The sequence below is a fragment of the Falco peregrinus genome, chromosome 4, assembly GCF_023634155.1.
Source record: "Falco peregrinus isolate bFalPer1 chromosome 4, bFalPer1.pri, whole genome shotgun sequence".
Classification (NCBI taxonomy): domain Eukaryota; kingdom Metazoa; phylum Chordata; class Aves; order Falconiformes; family Falconidae; genus Falco; species Falco peregrinus.
In genome coordinates, this window is record NC_073724.1 from 112,706,809 (window position 1) to 112,728,324 (window position 21,516).

Genomic DNA, 21,516 nt, shown 5'->3' on the forward strand with positions numbered 1-21,516 from the left:
TTTCATTGCTTATGCATAAACACCCCCCAGGGACCAGCCGCCTCCTTGGATAAAAAAACTAGTCATTCTCTTCCTTTTCTCCAAATTTATCTGTATCATCCCAATGTGCGCCTCAAGTAATTTTCTTCCTCCTGGTTTAGTATCAAGATGTGCTTTCCAGTCTACTGTTGCTCCCCTCCTTCCCTATGCATTGTGTTAGCAACATCCACACGTTACACCACCACACATCAGTGCGGGCAGTGTGGCTGAGCCACATACTCAATTAGAGCAGGAGAAACGCACAGGTTTAAGTCCAGAAGTATACACCAACCTCTCCCTTACTCTTCAAATCCGTTCTTTACATTATATTCACAGTGGAGAGAAGTAGATGCCAGGCATGTTTAGATACAAATAAAGGGATTTCCTTAACACTGGGGACCAAACCTAAATGAAATTAATTTTTCAGCAGCCTGATGAGAATGGCTTTTTGGTTCTCCAAAAACCCAAGCGACTTGGAGGACATGGACTTCTGCATTCAGAAATGGTGCCTTGAAAGGACCAGATAAGTTTTGTTCAGCATCTCAGAGCTATTCCAGTGGATACAGGAACATCTTGGTACACTTATCACTAGTGTTTAAGGACATTTTTGAGGGGGGAAAGAGGCAATTATCTTGCTGTCATTCAGGGACAGCATAAAAAAAATAACAGAAACAAAGTTTTCTTTAGTGGCCTCAGGGACTGCAAGGAAAGTAGATGATATTAATTTCAGTGACACTTGGATTATCTTCAGGCTGTATTGACATTTTTCTCGTTCTCTGTGTACTCCAAATATGCTGGCTATTTGATTTTCTTAATTGGATTCCCATGAAAATAGGAACTGAAATATTTTACAGCTCTTGAAATGTTTTCTTTGCCATTCAGGGATAAGATTAAATATCAGAAATACATATTTTTACTATAGATACAAAAACGGCTTCACCTAATAAGGTACAGTAAGCCCCGGATAGCAGCATCATGATCTTGTCTGCCTGTCTGAAGATGCCAGATAAGAGCTGGATTATCCAAACAGCCCTGAAACAGAAAGGACTGAAAAAAGGGCATCCCCACATCCAAGTGACACAACAGCCATTTCAACGAGCTCTGACAACACTGATGCTGTATCCCATTTGGCTTGTACCGACCTGGATTCCTCCCTGAGTAGGGAGATGACTGCCTCCCTCATCCCGAGGGCATTGCTCCTACTGTCAGTGAGAGCTGCAGAGAACAGACAGTGCTGGAGGCTGCTGCTGTCTTGGCTCCAGGCACCATCTGGTACAGCCCACTGCCATGGCTCATGCAAACCACCTGCAGGGCCGAGGGCAGGGGTGATGCTCAACAGCAGATCTCAAGGGATCCCCACCAGGGCTTGGTGGGCTCTTCCTGCAGCGTGTTGATTCAGGCTGTGGCAAAAGCCCCAGAAGTCTGAGGCTTGAGTGTCTTGTAAGACTGGATCCTGCCCCTACCCTATCCCCAGCAAAAAAGTAATTCATCTCTTGTCCAAAATATTTTAGATGGTAACTGCTTGTTGCCATCAAACTGCTTTCTTGCACTGTTGCTTGCAATGAAGTTACAGCCATTGGCAATTTCAGCAATTGCCTGACAGTTGTAAGCATGAGGCAGAACACAATTTAGCCTGTGCTGACATTGAATTTGCTGCTGAAACATTACTAGGACTTTGCTTTTGAACATAATTGGTAAGGCTGTAATTCAAACTGAGGGTAGAAGAAGGACACAATTTTTATCTGGCTGTTTTTAGCATTATGAATGCATATCAGCAGAGATAACATTCAATTTTCACCCTGATTCTCTGCACCCTGTATTTCTCTTTCCTTTTTATTTCTTATTCTGTGGCATATGAAGGCACAGACCCCAGGTGAGATCCTTCATTGCGTACATAAGCACCGTTTGTATACAATCACTTACCCACCCAAGTTCTGCCCTGGAATGTGCCTACGTGCAGCAAAGCACCTTTGCAGCCACTTCACACTCCTCTGAGCTGTTTGCTCCCTCCATGCTCACCTGAGGAGGTCTCTTCTCCCCAGACCAGGATTTAAGCTGTGGGAGGCTTTGGGCAGCCCCTCACTGCAGGCAGGTGTGCACAGAACTGATTTGCAGGTGAGCTCCCAGAGCCAGATTCAGTGCCAGTTGCTTCCTCACTACATCTTAAGGCATAATCACTGCAGCCTGGCACCCAGGCAGCGAACAAAGCCTTTTCTTTATCCCCACATCCAGGGCTCGGGAGCAAGCAGCAAAAGCCTCCACAGATTTCAGGAAGAGCCTTTACATTATTCCAAATGAAATGTAACCATTTCCATAAGTACATCTTAGACCAGCTTCTTGGAGAAAGCAGATAAGGATGAGTTAAGGGTTCAGGTGGCAATATGACAACCAGGATCACTGGCTGTCGTTTTGTCCCTTCCCTTGTTGCTGGATTTGTGGACTTCTCTCAATTGCTTGTTCCAGGTAAGGTGTGGACTTCAGCTTCCAGTACACCTTACAACACAAGTCTCCAGCATGAGCCACACAGCACCTCAGGCTCAAGGTTGCTAATTCAAGAGTGCTGAGCTCAGCATTCAACAGCTTTTGGAGGCTCCTGAACTGGGTGAAGAGGGACTTGCCAACAACACCAGAAGGATCTACTTTTAATTGTGCCTTACATTATGGAAAGTTTGCTGAATATGACATATTCTGAACAAAACATTTACAACACACAGCCAGCATTTTTTAGTGAAACTTAAATCAAAACATTAGAGCTAACATAAGGATGGACCTCATTGCTGCAATTCATCAGTTGTTCCAGTCCTTCTGCACATTTGTGTAATTAAGGAATCATTCCCCATGTGGTCACAGAGTAATTTTAATGTATTATTCTAAGGTTCATGGCCTTGCCTTTTACTGCAATGCAGAGCTAGATCAGTCCATTTGAGCTACTAGGGGCTTAGGCTCCTGAGCTACAGATGCCCCAGCTTTCACGGTTTAGAATGTGACTGATCCCAACTCCTGCCCTGCAGAGGTAGCAAAATAAACACATGCATAGTCCCCAGCTGCATCCATTGACTGTGAAAATCCACTGATGGCTTCAGTAAATGTGCCAGCCTGGGAACTACAGCAGCTAAGAAGCCAGCACATGGTCATCTCTACATGCCCTGCCACTATAGCAACTACAAAATGTCCCACCAGAACAGGACAAATAATGTGTGACCATAATAGTTTACCATAGCACCAGAACTTAATGCTGAAGTGTTAAAGATGTCCTCTCTCACTGCAGTTGGTCCACATTCCATGTGGAGGTCAGGACTGGTTTCTCACCCAGAACTTTGGAGAGCGTAATCTTTACTTTTGCCTTGTCTGTTTGGGTAATAAGTTGGGATTTTATAAATTTAAAACTTAATATAAAAGATACTCTGTCAGTTTCATGTAGATTTTTATTCTGACTCCTACATTTTTGTATCTCAGATCTCCATATGTGAAACCCTAAATAACTAATAAAGATATCCCTTCTCCTATCTTTTGGGATTATAAATGGGGAAATATTCAGAAACATTAATATAAAATATCTAACAGCGTAACATCAATACACTTTGAATAATGTGTGCCAAATCCTATGTGGAGACTCATTCACAATTAAGATGTAGCTAGGTTGTTAATTAGGTTTCAGCCTTGGTGTTTGGACTTCTGCTATCTTTGGAAGGGTCTGTGAAAAGTTTCCAAGAAAACCAAGTCTTTTGTCAACAGGTTGAACTCACTGCCCAGGATGCCAAACTTACCAAACCAGCAATAGTTTTCTTCCAGTATTAGTCTCCATGATATTCAGTGATCTCATGGTGTTGACTTAAGAGACCTCACTAAATTCCCTTCACTTTTCAGAGTGCATTTTATTCACAGGCCTTAGTATGTCATGTTTACCTTTGGAACTAGTTTAATTCTATGTTTTATATTGCCTGCCATGAAAGGGATTTTCAGTGCTAAGCTAATACAGCTTTATGGATGCTGAAGGCATGGTAAGGTCTCTTAGGCGTCAGGGCTATAATACCAAATTAAAACAGCGTCAAGATCAAAACCCCAGAAAACACAGACTGTAATACAGCGCTTCATATCTGTGAACTCTTCTCCCAGATTAACTAATTTTAATGCAATATGAAAGATCAGAAATAAGTGAAAAATTTACCTCTACAGAGAGACTTCAGGGTACTAATACACCTATGGCAGTGGTCAAGCCTTCAAGAGCTTCTCCTCTCCTTGTGTATGGCACAATTTAGCCCATCCCTGAATCAGCCAGATCTTCTTCCAAAATATCAGATTTTTTTTTTTTTTTCCCAGAAGATACTTATACATCCTTATCTGCAATTTGTTGGTGATTTATGATGTTCCTTTTAGAAAACCTTTCCCTGGTGTGTCAAATGGGGCACCGATTTCTTCTATCTGCTTGTCTTGTTATTCACATGGGTATCTAGTACCTTGCTCCTGCTGGCTACGTTTCTGGCTGGAGGAACACAGAGGCATTTTTATGTCAGTTTTACTGGGGCTCCAGTCGCAGCAGCAATGCTCCCTTGAGCACAGGGTAGAACAACTCTACACCTGCTCCAAATTGGACTGGCTCCTAACAGCCTTTTCCACAAGCCAAGGATTGCCTCAGCACACTGCACGGGCCACAAGACAAGGCTACTGGCTCTGTTCCCCTGGAGTTTCTGAGCCAGCTAGGAGAGAAGATTTTCCAGGTGCTTGGAGGTGCTGAAATGTAAGAGGTGGGCTGTGGGGCAGGATCTTGTCCAAATGACCATGGAGCATACACATATTTGGGGAATAGGAATGAGTTCTTCTTGTATTACCATTTTTCAGCTTTTGCCTTGGCATAATCCTGGCCATCAACCTAACCTGAACACTCCCAGTGCTGTTTTTCCATATTTCTTTTACTTGATCTAGTTGTCCCTTTCTGCAAAGTGCCATTGTCAGAACCCATTAACTGCAAAGCTATTATATGGGAACCTCACCAATCATTTCTTTATGAAGACTACCCAGTCCTTAAATCTTAATTAAGGCATAAATTGTTACACAGTTTTGCATTCTCCTTGTAAAGTATACTCAGTGATGGGGGGGGGGGGGGGCGGAGGGAAATGGTACAAGTTTTCAACTGTTTTCTCAGGTATTTTATTAAGAGAATGTAAAAGGAGTAATAAAGCAAGGAAAGCATGAAATAGTCTGAAACTAATGAGTAATGCTTGGTTATGATTCACTTCTACTGCAACATTAGAAACTGAGCAATATTCAGCCCCTATATCAATGTCTGCATTTAAAGGCCAGCTGTCAGATAAATACCCTTTCTCTTCAGATTTCCTGTCCAACAATATACAGTGGTATTAGAAGATGGAAACCGTTTGTTTCCCCAAAACATTAATTACATTTTGGCAAGATCACAAATAGATTTAGAGGTCGTATACTCATAAAACTTCTTGGGGAAGAGCCCACATCTGTGTATACCAGAGTATGCTTTCTGGTTTTCACCCTTCTTCCACCACTCCCACTGGTTTAAAATGTTGATTTTAATAATGTGATTCCTGTGCTACATTAATCTTCATGAAGTCAGAATGAAATAGTGTCTCCCTCACAATGAATAAGTAAGCTCTTTGAATCCAAGAAGAGTTAAATAGGCATCAACTAATGCTACGAGAGTGTTCCATAAAAATCTAGATGTCTTTGTTACATTAAGACATGGCAATAATTTTATTATTGCAACAGAAAACTTTGCACACTGAAGCAGTTAAAATATGGATGGCAAATTATTCTGCATTTAGTAACCAAGAGCACAATTCTGTTACACTGCAGTGACTGCAAATTTGTATCCTTTATTTGCACTTATGTCAAAGACTTGTTGACCCTAATCCTTCTGATTTTTCTACTTTCTTTGAGAACACAGACCTACCTGCTTTGTACTTTTGCCACACCATCTATTGAGTATACCACCTTAGTGTAGGTATTATATTTTTGGTGATATTTTATGTAGAGATATATGATGATATATTATGTAGAGACATAGAATACAGAAACACTGGGGGAAGAGAGGAGCTAAGCTTAATATATACCCATACCATTTCATGATATGATTTTTACCACTGAGAATGTCAAGTGGCAGATTTGGAAAAAATTAAGCCCCAGTTAAAATAAAGAAAAAGGCAAAAAGTTGATCTTCTGTGTAGAAATTACCAGATTTTGTTCTCCTTTGCTTCTGCACATGGCCTTTGCTTTTGCTGTGTTAACTGCCTTTATATTGACCCACAAGTTTTCCCATCTTCTTTTCTCCCTGCCCTGTCCTGTTGAGGAGTGCAGTGATGGAGCAGCTTGGTGGGCATCCAATGCAGTCCTTTTTGGCATCCAGTGTGAGGTTTGAGACAACAGCAGTTTTGTATTGTGTGCTATATCTATAGTAGTAATTAAGTGGCAAGCTCCTGTATAGGTCATGGAGTATCTTGGCTGCACTGCTTCCCTCTTTATTTTGCTAAGCTGGGGAACATGTTAATAGAAATAATGCCCATGTGCTTTGTCCTGGCATTGGTGGCCTTGCTGTGTGGGGGAACTATCATTTGAAGACGATGAGGGAATACATCTTCCTCCTCCTAACCAGGACTGATGTGGATGGTTTTATTATGTAGGTTCCCGAGGTCCTTGGTCACTTTTACATGAGCTGTTTAATACTACTAGTTAACACTATTAGCATATTATGGGGTTTATGGAAAGTAGTATCGCCCTGGTGTAAGGGAAGACAACTTTTGGGTGAGGCGATACTGAAATGTGCCCTAAGGCAGCCGGTCCCAGGTTGGCAGTGTGTGTGGAAGGATTTGAGCAGGTCTCCACGGTGGATGTCACCTCCCATAACCTGGGACGTTATACCTGAACAGGCAAGTGACCCTGGCAAACTGACGTGCCATCTGACAGAAGGGTGCTTTGCCTCCCCCAGTGAAAACCTACACCTTCTGGCACTGCACTGGGGCCTGGCCTGGGCCTGTCGAGCCACAGCCCAGCACTCTCAGAGTGGTTAAGGCAGGGACCCAAATAACAGCTACAGCAATTGCCCCAGGAGTGAAAAAGAAAGCATGGACAAGGAAAACAATGGGTCCATACTATCAATTAGTAAGGAAGGAGGAAGAAGAGGAAAGTTTTGATAAAGAAACCAATCCTTCCACAAAGAAATTGAAGGAAGGAGTGAGAGAATTCAGACAAGAAGTGGAAACTCCCAGGTCCCTGACCTCATCAGAACTTTGAGATATGTAGAAAGATGACAGCCGCCAGCTCGCCAGCTCGGTGAGAGGATTGCTGCCCAGCTGCTCCAGTGCTGGGATAATGGCATTGACAGTCAGCAACTGGAAGGCAAGGAAGCTCAACAGGTGGAATCCTTTGCTAGAAACCAGGCATCTGAGAGAAGAACTGGGAAAGAGGCAGCAATTTGTAGTCTCTGGAGACAGCTCCTCTCAAGTGTGAGGGCCAGATGTCTGTTCAAGGAAGATCTTGAGAACTACCAAGGAAAATAGACTACTGCAGATGAAGGCATCCAGTACCTGAGGGAATTAGCAGTGCTGGAAGTCATCTACAGTGATCTAGGCAGTGATGAGGTCTCCAAAGATCGTGAGGATGGCCTGTGCACACAGGCCATGTCAATGAAGTTTATTCAAAGTGCCCCAGTGCCATATTCTAACAGCTTGGAAGCAATGTATTGCCTGGATGTGGATAAATGAACTGTGGAGAGAGCGTCTTCTTGGCTGCAAAACTTTGAAGAAAATCTCTGTATCTCCTCATCCCTATAGGCCAGTGCCTTGGCTATCAGGAGCATCCCAAGAAATCAGACCTCTCTTGGCCCGGTCAGAGGGAAAGGGAGCCCTAGGCCTATGCCATGTGGAGCACTGTAGTTCTTCCTGCGCGACCAGGGGGAGGACGTGAGGAAGTGGGATGGTGAATCCACCTTTAAGATGGAAACCAGTGTATGCTGAGGTGGAATTCAGCTATTAAGAAGGGACTACCCAAGAAGACCATCAGCTTAGTTGCTTTAGAGACACAAGAAGGCAACCACTGATCTCCCAGACACAGAAGAACGGAAATCATCTCCCTTGACCTGGATGACGGGAATTCTGGTCTGGCACTGCAAGGATCAAACAGTGAATAATCTGACCAAGAACAGGAATAGAGGGTCCCTGCCTTTGGACCATGTGGATTTGATGACCTGGCACACCAGACCCGCTGAAGTATAAGGCTTTTATAGACACTGGTGCACAGTGCATGGTGATGACATCAGGGTATAGGGGCACAGAACCCATCTGGATCTCTGGAGTGACAGGGGATGCCAAGAATTTTCTGTATGGGAGGCTGAGGTGAGCTTAACAGGGAACAAGTTGGAAAAGCTCCCCATTGTGACCAGCCCAGAAGGCCCTTGTATCCTTGGCATAGACTGCCTCAGGAGAGGGTATGTCAAGGCCCAAAGGGGTACCGATGGGTTTTTGGTGTAGCCACTGTAAACACAGAGAAGACCAAACAGCTATCTACCCTGCCTGACCTCTTGGAAGATCCCTTCACTGTGGGATTGCTGAGAATTGAAAAACAGCAGGTGCCAATTGCTACCAGAACAGTGCACCGGCAGTAATATCACACAAACTGAGACTCCCTGGCTCCCGTCCATGAGCTGATTCATCAACTGGAGACCCAAGCAGTGATCAGCAAGACTCACTCATCTCTTAATAGTCCCATATGGCCAGTGCAAAAGTCTGACAGAGGGTGGAGGTTAACAGTAGACTATCATGGCCTGAATGAAGTGATGCCAGCATGGAGTGTTACTGCATCAGACATGTGAGACCTCTGGTATGAAGTCAAAAGAGTCAAAGACAGCCAAGTGGTTTGCTAAAATTGACATTGCCAATGTGTTTTTTTCAATTCCTTTGGCTACACAGTACTGGCTATAATTTGTTTTCACATGGAGGGCTGTCCAATACACCTGGAATCCACTGCCCCAGGGGTGGAAGCACAGCCCTACCATTTGTCATGGACTAATCCAAACTGCACTGGAAAAGGGTAATGTCCTTCAGCATCTACAATACATTGATGACATCACTGTGTGACACAGTAAGACAGAGGAAGTGTTTGAAAAGGGAAAAAGAGTAATTCAGATTCTTCTGAAAGCTGGTTTTTCCATGAAAAGAAGGTCAAGGGACCTGCATTGGAAATTCAGTTCCTGGGAATAAAATGGAAGGATAGATGCTATGGATGTGGTTAACAAAACAGCAATATGTCTCCAGTAGCTAATTAGAAGGAAACACAAGCTTTCCTAGGCTATGTGGGGTTTTGGAGAATGCGTATTTCAGGTTATAGTCAGTTTGTGAGGCCTTTCTATTGAGTAACCCAAAAGAGGAACTATTTTGACCTGGGTCTTGAGCAAGAACAAGCCTTTGAGTATATCAAACAGGAAATAGCTCATGCAGTAGCTCTTGGGCCTGTTCAGACAGTACCGGCTGTGCAAACTACTTAACACTGCAGCTGGAGAGCATGGTCTTGCCTGGAGCCTGTGGCAGAAAACATCAGGAGACATCTGAGGTCAGTCATTAGGGTTTTGGAGCCAGAGATATCAAGGATCAGAAGCCCACTACACCTCGACTGAAAAAGAGTACTAGCAACACATGAGAGGTTCAAGCCTCTTCAGAAGTTGTTGGTACAGAAGTATATCTCCTCTTGGCTCCACAATTGCCCATGTTGCAAAGGAAACATCCCATCTACACATGTAACCACGGCTACATGGAGTAAGTAGGTAGTGTTGATCATGCAACAAGCTCAAAAGGGGAAACCCAAGCACCCAGAAATCCTGGAACAGATGGACTGGCCAGAAGGCAGAGATTTTGGAGCATTGCCTGAGAACATAGCTTATGCTTAAGAGGCACCATCATATAATGAGTTCTCAGAAGGTGTTATGCTTTGTTTACTGATGGATCCTGTCATGTGGTAGGAAACCATTAGAAGTGGAAAGGTGCTTTGTGGAGTCCCACACAGTAAGTCATTGAAGCCACTGAGAGTCAAGTCAGTTTGCAGAAGTGAAAGCCATCCAAGTAGCCCTAGAGATTGCTGAATGAGAAAAGTGGCCTGTGCTCTATCTCTGTACCGACTCCTGGATGGTGGCTAATGCCCTCTGGGGGTGGCTACAGGAGTGGAAGAGGACCAACTGCCATTGCAGGGGTAAACCCATCTGGGCTGCTGCATTGTGGGAGGACATGACTGCCCGGGTAGAAAACATAGCTCTAAAGGTACATCATGTAGACACTCACATGCCCAAAAACAACGCTACTGAAGAACATAGAAACAATGAACGGGTAGACAAGACTGTCAAAAATGAAATTGATCAGGTGGATCTGTACTGGGAGCGTAAGGGTGAGAGATCTGTAGCTCAATGGGCACACAAAACGTTCAAACATCTAGGAAGAGATGCAAAATACAGATGGCCTCATGATCAAGGGGTGGACCTGATCATGGAGGCCATCACACAGGTCACTCACGAATGTGAAACATGCTGCAATCAAGCAAGCCACACAAGTAAAGTCTCCCTGGAACAGAGGGCGGTGGCTGGGTTTTCAGTGTGGTGAGGTATGGCAAATTGACTGTATTGGACCACTGCCACAAACACGCCAAGGCAAGCGCCACAATCTTACCATGGTGTAAACAACTACAGGTTGACTAGAAACATACCCTGTAAACCATGGCACTGCCCAAAACACCCCCTTAGGCCTTGAAAGGCAAATTTTGTGGTGACATGGTACCCTAGAAAGAATTGAATCATGCAATTGGACCCCTTTCTGAAATAGCCTCATTAACTCCTGGGCAAAGGACCATGGCATTGAGTGGGTGTAGCACCCGCTATTGCCCAAAAGCCTCTGGAAATGTCGAGAGATATAATGGATATATGTTGGTACCCCACAACTGAACATACTGCTTCTCCTGTCCTGAGCACCCATTTTAAGAGATGGTACATGTCATAGCCTATTCTGTGAACATTTAGAGGAGTGAAGGAAGCCCAAGGATAGTAATATCTGTGTGTTAAAGGACAGGGGATAGTTGTTAATGAGAATGTATAAATCTGTATGTTGCCTATGAAGATGGTTTAAGTTATGTAGTTTAAGTGTTGGTAAGAAGCGATTTCGGTAATGAGAATGAGATGGTTAGAAGATAGATACAGAGAGAGAGAGAGAGAGAGAGAGAGAGAGATAGTAAATTATGTGGGACCTGAACATGATGAAAATGGTATGGAATAAGGGGTGGAGATTCTATTGGGTCTCGCTGAGATGGAGTTAATTTTCCCCACATCAGCCCTTGTAGTGCTGTGCTTTGTGTTGGAAGCTAGAAAGGTGGTGATAACACACCAGTGTTCTGGCTACTGCTGAGCAGCATTTGCACAGCATCAAGGCTGTCTCTCCAACCTTCCCCTGTTACAAGCAGGCTGGGTGTGGGCAAGATCTTGGGAGGGGACATAGCTAGGACAGCTGACCCACACTGACCAAAGGGATATTCCATATCATATGACATCTGCTCAGCAATAAAAGCTAAGAGAAAGGAGAAGGAGGGAAGGACATTCTTTTATTAATGATATTTGCCTCCTGGAGCAACCACTAAGCATACTGAAGCCCTGCTTCCCAGGAAGTGGCTGATGGGAATTAGAGAATAAATTTTTTGTTCTCCTTTGCTTCTGCACATGGCCTTTGCTTTTGCTTTGTTAATTGCCTTCATTTTGATTCAAGAGTTTTTCCATCTTTTTTTCTCTCTGCCCTGTGCTGCTGAGGAGGGGATTGATAGAGTGTCTTGGTGGGCACCTGGTGTTCAACCAGGCCCAACCCACCACACCTATCCAGGCTTTACAGTGCAAAAGGAAAGGAGGGATAGAGGAGGGATGTGAGCAACAAGTTTTCTGCCAGCTTTTCCTTCTGGCCATTAATCTGCACAGTGGGGAATGTAAAGGTTGACTTCCTGTGACCTGTGTATATAGAATAGCTTATTAAAACTTATACAGAGACTGAAAAACAAGTGTCCTTATATGAGTTGCACTGCTAATTCAGCTTTGACACTAATTTATTTAATTCAGTTTGATTTCATGAGTTAGATGATGTTTTAATTCCTCAGAAGTCTCAAAAGCATGAATGACAGAGAAGTGAGCAGGATGTGCCATCCCAAATTACCTATTATCTGCAACTCTGATCCCAGAAAATTTTTGTTATAAAAAAGGTAGCATTTCTGAGGCAGAAGCACTCTCCTTTTCTTGACAGCTAGAATCTGTAAGATTCTTTCCCATAATCATTAAACAAGTTGCAATATCCTTCATAATGTACAATATAATTAGTAGGATTGATGTCTGGTCCTTTAAGTGCATATAATATGCAGACAAGCCTGAAGCATTTTGCACTAAGGTAATGCAAATTGATTTTAAAATTTGTTCATAAATTACTATGTTTAAAAAAATTTAACAGGAGAATTTCACTGTGAGAGATGACTTGTCTTAATCAGCTTGGCCATTTTTCTAGTCATCATGTTATATTCCAGATAAAGTATATTACTGAAATAAGTAGTCACTGAAATGTATTTATTGTGACATTATATTAACAATCTTAGCCTACACTTATTATAATGGCACCTTCCTGAGAGATAAAAAGAAGAGAAATACCAGGAAAACCTGTAACTATATCATTGAAGATCTCACTCCTACATACTTGTTTACCTTCTCTTTTTCTGTTGTTTTTTGGTTGTGTGTTTTTTTTTTTTTTCCTGTAGGTTGTGACCTCATCCCAGTCCAGTATCTCAGATGGGGTGATCCTGAACCAATTGCAGCAGTTGTTTTTGCATGTCTGGGCCTGCTGGCCACCTTGTTTGTTACAGCTATATTCATAATGTACCGTGATACTCCAGTGGTCAAATCATCCAGCCGAGAACTTTGCTACATCATTCTAGCTGGCATCTGCTTGGGTTACTTGTGTACTTTCTGTCTCATCGCAAAACCTCAACAGATTTACTGTTATCTTCAACGAATTGGCATCGGCCTCTCCCCAGCTATGAGTTATTCTGCTCTAGTAACTAAAACCAACCGCATTGCAAGAATCCTGGCTGGAAGCAAGAAGAAGATTTGTACAAAGAAACCCAGGTTCATGAGTGCCTGTGCCCAACTGGTTATTGCATTTATCCTGATATGTATACAATTAGGCATAATTGTTGCTCTCTTTATAATGGAGCCACCAGATATAATGCATGATTATCCAAGCATCCGAGAGGTCTACCTGATTTGTAACACCACCAACTTGGGTGTTGTAACTCCCCTTGGATATAATGGATTATTAATTTTGAGTTGCACCTTTTATGCATTTAAGACAAGAAATGTCCCAGCTAATTTCAATGAAGCAAAGTATATCGCCTTTACAATGTATACCACCTGCATCATTTGGCTGGCTTTTGTGCCAATATATTTTGGAAGCAACTACAAGATAATCACCATGTGTTTCTCAGTAAGTCTGAGTGCCACGGTGGCACTCGGCTGCATGTTTGTGCCCAAGGTCTATATCATCCTTGCTAAGCCTGAAAGAAACGTACGCAGTGCATTTACCACATCAACCGTAGTCCGCATGCACGTAGGGGATGGAAAGTCATCTTCAGCCGCAAGCCGCTCGAGCAGCCTGGTGAACCTATGGAAAAGAAGGGGATCGTCTGGTGAAACCCTTAGGTAAAGTTTCCTAATGTGGGAGTGTGGGGAAGAAATTATGGTCTTCTAAGAGTTACGAATAGCGGAAGGACAAAGGGAAATAGGTTTGTTTCCTTTGCCTCTGCACTGGGAGAGGAATTAATCCTCTCTCCCACCTTTGTAACAGTTTGGGGTTTGATTTAGTTAAAACGCTTGTGCAGAAACAGGGGACAGAGCAATGGGCAAACAATTACAAGGCTGGAAGTACTGGCTGTGTCAACTGTAGACTTATTATAAGGAGGGAAACTAGATCTTAGGAGGGGAAAAAAAAACCACAAAAGAATGAGAATTATAACTCATTGCTTTGTCCTGAATGCACCCATTTACAGTCTCTTCCCCTTAAATGAATTGCATAGTGTCTGTATTTTGCCTCTAGTCACAACAGTAAGACAACAGGGTTGCTACTAGTGCTACATAAACTAGGCGGAGTAATAAACACAAGTGATATCATGAGCAGCCACTCTCAGGCATCTGAAGATCTGTTTCATATGACTCTTCTGTTACACCTTTTATCTCCTATTCCCTTGACTTTCCTTTCTTGCACTATCTCTTCCTGTTTCTTTGTTTTTATCCTCATCTATCTTCTCTTCTTCACTTTTCTTGATACCTTTTGCTGTGTTCATTCCCCTAACTCCACCAAATTCAGATGCTCACAGGCCCTGCTTTTGCTACCCTCCCTGTCACTAAACAAATGCTCCCCTGTGAGATATTTTGGTTTCTTCCCAAAGAATTATTTTAATCCAGTGATCATGAAGACAACTTGTATGTTCATTGTAAAAAAATTACAGTAAGTGAAAGAGAAAGGAGAGCTGTGGAGTACAATAGTGTTCTACTTCATAGACAGAGTGTATAGAATTGCACCCAGCCCAGCAGTGCATTTTCATCTTTTGATCCCTTTCACCTTTGATACGAGTGCTATGGGGATGATTTGGGTTATTTAACTTCTGGCATAAACAAAGAATGCTGCCTGTATGAAAGTGCAGAGAAATGGGTTTGTCATTCCTCAGCTATGTGTGTCTAGCCTGGAAGTGACTAGTAGCCAGATTTTCCTCCTCACTGAAACACACATGGATCTTAGGATTGATAATACAAATATTTCCTGACATGCCATTGTTCACACTGTAATTGGCATGGAACGAGGACAATTTATACTTGCATCTTCGCGTGAACCACAGTTTAGACTTGAGGGAGGGTATTGCTAGTAATACCTGCAGGACAGATTATGCCGAAGTGATGATTTGTTTCTGTCAGTTTATCACTAATGCTTCTTTTTCAGTGACTTTGAATTGGTACAGAAATGACCAGTCTTATAAGAATTTTATACCTATGTTCAGTTAAGGTGGTATCTTCCAGTTTCTTTCCAGGTGCAGAGTAGGATGCTATTTTAAAATAATAAATCCTTTATCAGCTTAAGTGATGGTTACCTGCAATGACCTTTTCTACAGCCTCTGTCTGTATGCCTGAATGACCTGAGGTGTTCAGGTTAGAAGCCCTACAACAACTTCTGGGCCTGCTAAAAGAAGCATTCTTCATAACGTGTCCTTAATAGGAGGGCATTCCTCCTCTTTGAGATCATTATTATTTTCCCTCACTTTTGCTGCAGAGCTTATTTGCCATCTCACAGCTTTTTTACTCAACAAGATGAAGTTGTAGATGACGGGAAGATCTTGGGTTTGGCATTCATTAAGGCCCGGTTTTGAAAGATATTGCTCTAAATCTTTGTTTTGTTCTGAAAAGTAAGGAGTGTACCCTGCTACTAAATACCCTAAAAGACAAGGTGTATTCTCTTCTTTTTGAGGACTCCGTTTCCATTTCTTTATATACCTCAATGTGTAGATAACACCTGCAGTAGAGAGTTATTAGCAGAATGTAATAAATAGATCATCATCAACAATGACTTCTTTTTCAATAGCACTGTCTTGGAAATGTCTTCAATCCTGAAACACATTGAGAGTGCCTAGTATGTGTGTGTAGGAATGAGAAAGGCAGCTCAAAGCTGATATATTGGCTTATTTCCCTAGATATAAAGAACTATAACGTTTCATTTGAAATTTGGAGGAAAAATTTCTATGTCATCAGCAGTGTTCGTCAACACATAAAACCGCAACAAAAGACACTCCTAATCCATGTGTCTGATTCCTCAGCTGGCTAAACTGTGCCAGTGCCAGTGAGTTCAGCAGTGCTCAGTCAGTGGGTGCCTGAAGGGTCTGGGGATCCAAGGGCAAATTGGTTCCATCAGTCATGGGAAATTCTCTCTAATCAATGCCTATTTAGTTGCATGAAAGAAAACAAAAAGGAGTCCTGATATGGGCTGAGCAAATGTAAAATGCTGCTCAGGACTTCACCTATGTCTGATACCATCTCCAAAAAAGAACAGGAAACCACTGTCAGCTTCAGTTCTGCTTACTGTAGAGCATAAACAAACAAAGCCTGACCATTTTAGTTAATATTCAAACATTTATTTAATAAAATCTTTTTGTACACAGTAATATGTTTCAAGGTATTACTCAGTACAATGCTCAAAAAACTTGTTTGCATACTTACTCAAGTAAACACTGAAGTACTCAGAATCACAGAAAATATGCACTAGAGCTACATGGCATTATTTAAATAGCTCAGAGGGGTTTTATTTAAAAGAGAGTGAGTCACTGTTGAATTTAAAGAAACATGCTATTTAAGTCACCAGTGTATAGAAGGGCCCCTATCATTAGCATTTTGCTTCTTGACACTAATTTATAGCACAGTGTAGTATTGCATCAAATCATTGTCAAACAGATAATGCCAATTCTCCATTCAGAGCTTTCACATCAGCTGCAAAATGACAGATAACAAGACTGCTTTTGCCTAAATAAAGCAATGCATCTGTTAGAGTCCTAAATGACTTTTTGCATGGGGTGTTCTTCAATGAAGAGAACACAGGCAAGCTGTGGATATGTGTTGGAATGAATCTTCATGTACTGAAATATGTAGAAAGAGAAAGTAAAACTATTCATTACCTAGTGAAATGAAAACCTTTTCAAGTAGGCTATTGTGATTCAGCAGTATTCGCCAAAACATATTCTATCCTCATTTAGATAGGGATATATTTTAATGGGGCTAACAAACCAGACATTATCAGAAGTGACTCCACAAAGAAGAAGGCTGAATACTACATAGCTGGAGTCAAAGCCACACAACCTGTGTAGAGAGGCATACAGACCTTCTGCTTCCAGGTACCTTACCAGTTAATTTCATAGCAACTTGGAAGGCCATAAATAAATTGAGCAAATCTTGCCTTAAGGTTCCAGGAATATGCTACTCAGCCCTTTTGCTGTCCAGAAGAGTCCAAAATACAAGACTAATTTATCCTCTCCTCGTTTTCAAATAAAACCGTATCCCAGGTAAAGTAAAGACTGTATATTTCTGCTACAAGAGCTACCACTATGATATTTCTAGCCAGGACTGCACACCAAAAGGTCTCAGTCATGATGCTACCTTCACCAGGCAGACGGAGCAGATGTTCCAAAGTTTCTCATGCCTTTTAGTATCTTAGCCCTGGATTCCACACAGTAATTTAACCACTGTAGGTGTTTATCTCTTCTGGAACATGTCTTTAATTGGCCCAGACTACACATGCCCCATTTTCCAAGCTTACATATACCAACCCTTTGAACACAGGCATCTCCCTCCAACTAATTGTAGAAAAGAGCAACCTGGCACCCTTCTATAGATCAAGCTGTGACCTGGACACAAACAGCAGAGCTGTTCAGGCGGTGAGGTGGGAATTGCTGAAAGAAGAGTGAGGTCAGAAAACACCATTGCAATCCCAAGGTAAGGCTCTCTGCCTGGAGATTTGAAGCTTAGTTCATATGCATGCCCCTTGTTTATTTTTGCAGTAACAGTGAGAGGTAGAAGAAAGGAATTAGGCAGCTAAAGTGTTTTTTAACTGCCAGTTGGCCCTTCTCCCTGTGAGACTCATTTAGGTGTCTTGTACCACATTTGCAAAAGGCTGCAAGCCACAAGTACACTCCTGAAACTATGCAAGACAGATCATCATCTTCTAAATGAGTTAGGATCACTGAAGATAACTATTCATAACTATTCTAAAGGACTGAGCAGTACTTTCAATGTTACCCAGGCAGGTAGATATGATCACTGAACAGGAAAGAATCATCACCAGCACAGTCAGATAATGTTAGCCATATTCAAGATGCATTGGATGTTTTTGGTACTGCACATAATTCCTCCATAAAAATGTGAACAATACTAGACAACAGAAAAAAGATGCATATTGATTTCTGCATGTTATCGTAGACACTCATCCACAGCAACTCACAAATCTCACTGAGATTAAAGCTTAATAGCCCAGTGTGACAGTGATGCTTTATTCCACCTGGACTTACCTCATGATGCAGTAATTCCTAAAGATTTAAACATAAACTGTGGCTGTAAAAACAAATGAAGTACTAATTTGTTTTTTAATGTATTATCTTGTCCTCTTAAGAAAGTTGTTTATCACTGTGTGATTGCAGAACTGAGCATTGCTGTGTATACGTCTGCTGAAGTGATAGGACTGACAGCTTTCATTCAGGAGTGGAGAACCTTGCTTTAGTGAACCACAAAAATTAGCATAAATCATTACTATTTTGTTTTATCTTATTCAAGTTAGACAAGGGTGCTCCCACATCCACCTAAGAATCTGGTGCCATTCAGGAGCCTTTTTTTCTCCCTCTCAAGTGTTACACGGGTACAGCAATAGCAGCTTGAGGGACCAAGTGCCTGCCTTGCACAGGCATCAGAAAAAGCATTCAGGTGTCCAGGCTCATGTGCCATTAACTGTCATTCCTTGTCTCCTATGAGGAAAACATGATAAGCAAGGTAGAAAAGTAGACTTTTCCACTGGACTGGATTCAGCCCCGGACCACCAGTGGCTACAATTAGTGTTTACATCAGACAGTCCCAAACTGTGCTATAATGAAATATTTTGGAAGCAGGTGTCTACCATCACCCTGTGGGCTTTGTTTTATGCAAGGAACACCTGGTTTCTCCTCTTATCTGTTCTCTTTCCCTCTTATGACTGACTATATCTGTTTCATTACAATTCAAACAGGAGCTATCTTGATCCACAAAATAAGAAAACTATGCTTGGAACAGCCTAGAAACTGCCATTCATGGTTTTAAAATATTGCAGTCTAAATATTATATCATACATCAGTACATCATATCTCAGCATCAAAATCTTGAGGTTAGTTTTTTCAGAAGCCTGAATTGAAATTTCTCCAAAGAAACCACTTGGGTTTTTTCCCCCCTTGGGAAATTTTTCAAATATTCCTTCTAATTCTGAATCTAATTGAAATTAATTTAAAACACTGAAGAAAGAAGTGAACCAAAAATTTCAGGCTTGAATTAACTTGAGCAGTCTTAACTCTTACACCTTCTTCAACATCTGACTACTGCTATGCTGCATTATTAAGGAAGCCCTGGGAAATCTTTGAGTTTCCAGACAAATGGGAATCCCCATTAAAATTAACCTCTGCCACTGTTACACTTACCAAGCCAAGGGGCTCCAAGAAGCAACCCATGCAATTCCTGTTGCCCAGATATCAGTTCTTGGCTGATTGCAAGCCACATCCATAAATAAGTGGATAGACCTGAAGCCATGGCCATCAAGCTGTGATCAGATCTTTTTAGAATGTGTCTGTGCGTTATCAGCATGAGGATTTCAGATGTAAATGTGAGAGAATCAAATTCCCTGTGCCTCAGGAAGATAAGTTGCCTGAGAGACAAAAAGGGCTGTTATGTGACATGGAACTTTCAGATCTGAAAGAATACGGAGTACAAGAAAATCTGGGGGAGTTTTGTGGAAAGCTGAAGCTGGCTTACATTCCTCCATGTGTGTGCACACCCATTGAGAAAGATACTGATCGTGAGTTTCTGCCACAGCGTGTTCTATTGGGACACATTTCTTATAGTACAAGTGCCAATTTTGTCTTCATTTATATGCAGCTTGAACAATTTCTTTGACACATTTTGAATGATGATAAAAGTACACTGCACTTCTCTTCCAAACTAATTTGTAAAAATTTTTACTTACCGAAAAACTTTTTACTTACCAGATGTTGTCAGGGTATTGGCTACAGGTTCATACTCACCATTTTCCCAGTCAAAGGGCTGAGATACCCTTGGTGATCTGATTTGTCACACGGTACACTAAGATTAACACTCTATCAGGTCCATTGTCTGGCAAAACAGGGGAAAAAACAACTTTCCCAATCCATAGGATAACAGCCACAGGCTTCATGAAAATCGTTGGTTCTGCAGTTTATGCAGGTAGTTGCACTGGTTTATGCATAGCAGTGTGAAACCGAATCTAGAAGAGGTTGTAACCTCAGGATACAGAGCTCAGGACTGGTGGATCACCTCTCATATGGAGTTATAACAGCAGCCTGTCAGTTATGCCGACACGGATTGCTCTCCTCCTGGAGCCTGGTGGAGCCATTCTGCTTTGTATAAAATAAACACTGATTGGAAAAGGCAGAAAGTTATTTTCTAGTCTGGTGAAAAGAGCAATTATTTTTAATGGCAGAGGAGAGATTCCAGCTTGGGTCTCTTGGACCCCACAAGTGCCCCATCCATCAGGCTTTTATATTAGCTTTACACTAAAAGACCTTTACAATTCTGGTTTTATTTCACTGGCCAAAAAAAAAAACAAAACCAAACCCAAACCAACAAACAAACAATAACAAAAAAACCCCAAACACTAAAAAAAGGGTATCATTCATTATTTGATACCTTGATGTTTTGTAGGACAGAAAAATAATGTATTGGTGACTTTTTATTTTTTAAATAAACCCTTGTGTGTATGGGGATCTAATCAGGTGATAATCGAAGACTGTGAATAGGGAGAACTAATATTTGAGAAGTTATATTATAGAAATGACCAGCACCATCCTTGAACTGTAGCAGTGGCCAGCTTTTAGCCATTGCTTACCTCAGTGCAATAAATCCCAGTGGAAGGTGAAAAGTGAAAGTGCTGCACAAAAGAGGACCAGAGATTACTGTAAGGCAAAAGATGCCACTGAGAAATCATCATGTACCAAAAAATAAGGTAATTTCTACAGATGCTGTTTAAGGGGACCATTGATGGCAAATTGCATGTGAGTGCTTAGATGGCTTTGTATTGTGAGATGATGGCAAAACAGTGAGGGTTAAGCTTCTTACACGACACAATGTCATTAAAGCAGGTAACAATTTACACAAAGTGAAGGTTTGGCTCAGTGGGTATTGCTCTTACGTAAAAAAACAAAACCTAGTCACAGTGATACAAAAAAAAATTATTTGTTTGCCTTGTAGCCTTGTGAAAAAGGAATTTTGATGTATGCAGGAAAAAAAACATTTGACTCTTCAGGGGAAGTCATTATCCTTTTGACTGATTAGTCTGCATTTATTAATGAATCAGTTCCCAAATGGATCATTTGGAGCTATTTTAATCTAATATGCTACAAAAATTTAGATTGAGAGATTACTGAATGGTTTGAGTCCTTCAGTTTTCCCTAAATAATTTAGTCTTGGTGTCTTTTCGGACAAGCTTGATACTGTGATTAATTAAAAAAAAAATTCAACTATTATGAAATGACTGAAGAATATTTTATGAAACTCAGTGAAAGTTATTAGGTCTGGAAGATTTTGATAAATTGCTGCTAAAACATTCCATCTGTATAATGAATTTATATTCTTGAATGCCCTGATTACAATGATTTCTAATTTCTATACAGAACTAG

General features: G+C 41.6%; 1 protein-coding gene across 1 annotated transcript in view; it reads left to right on the plus strand.

The window, feature by feature from the left end:
* Positions 1–21,516, plus strand: part of LOC101915830 (metabotropic glutamate receptor 5) — a 156,222-nt gene that overhangs the window by 110,764 nt on the left and 23,942 nt on the right. Inside the window, exon 6 of the mRNA XM_027779416.2 lies at positions 12,799–13,738. Coding sequence (XP_027635217.1) covers positions 12,799–13,738 — 940 coding nt within the window. The remainder of the gene's footprint in view (positions 1–12,798; positions 13,739–21,516) is intronic.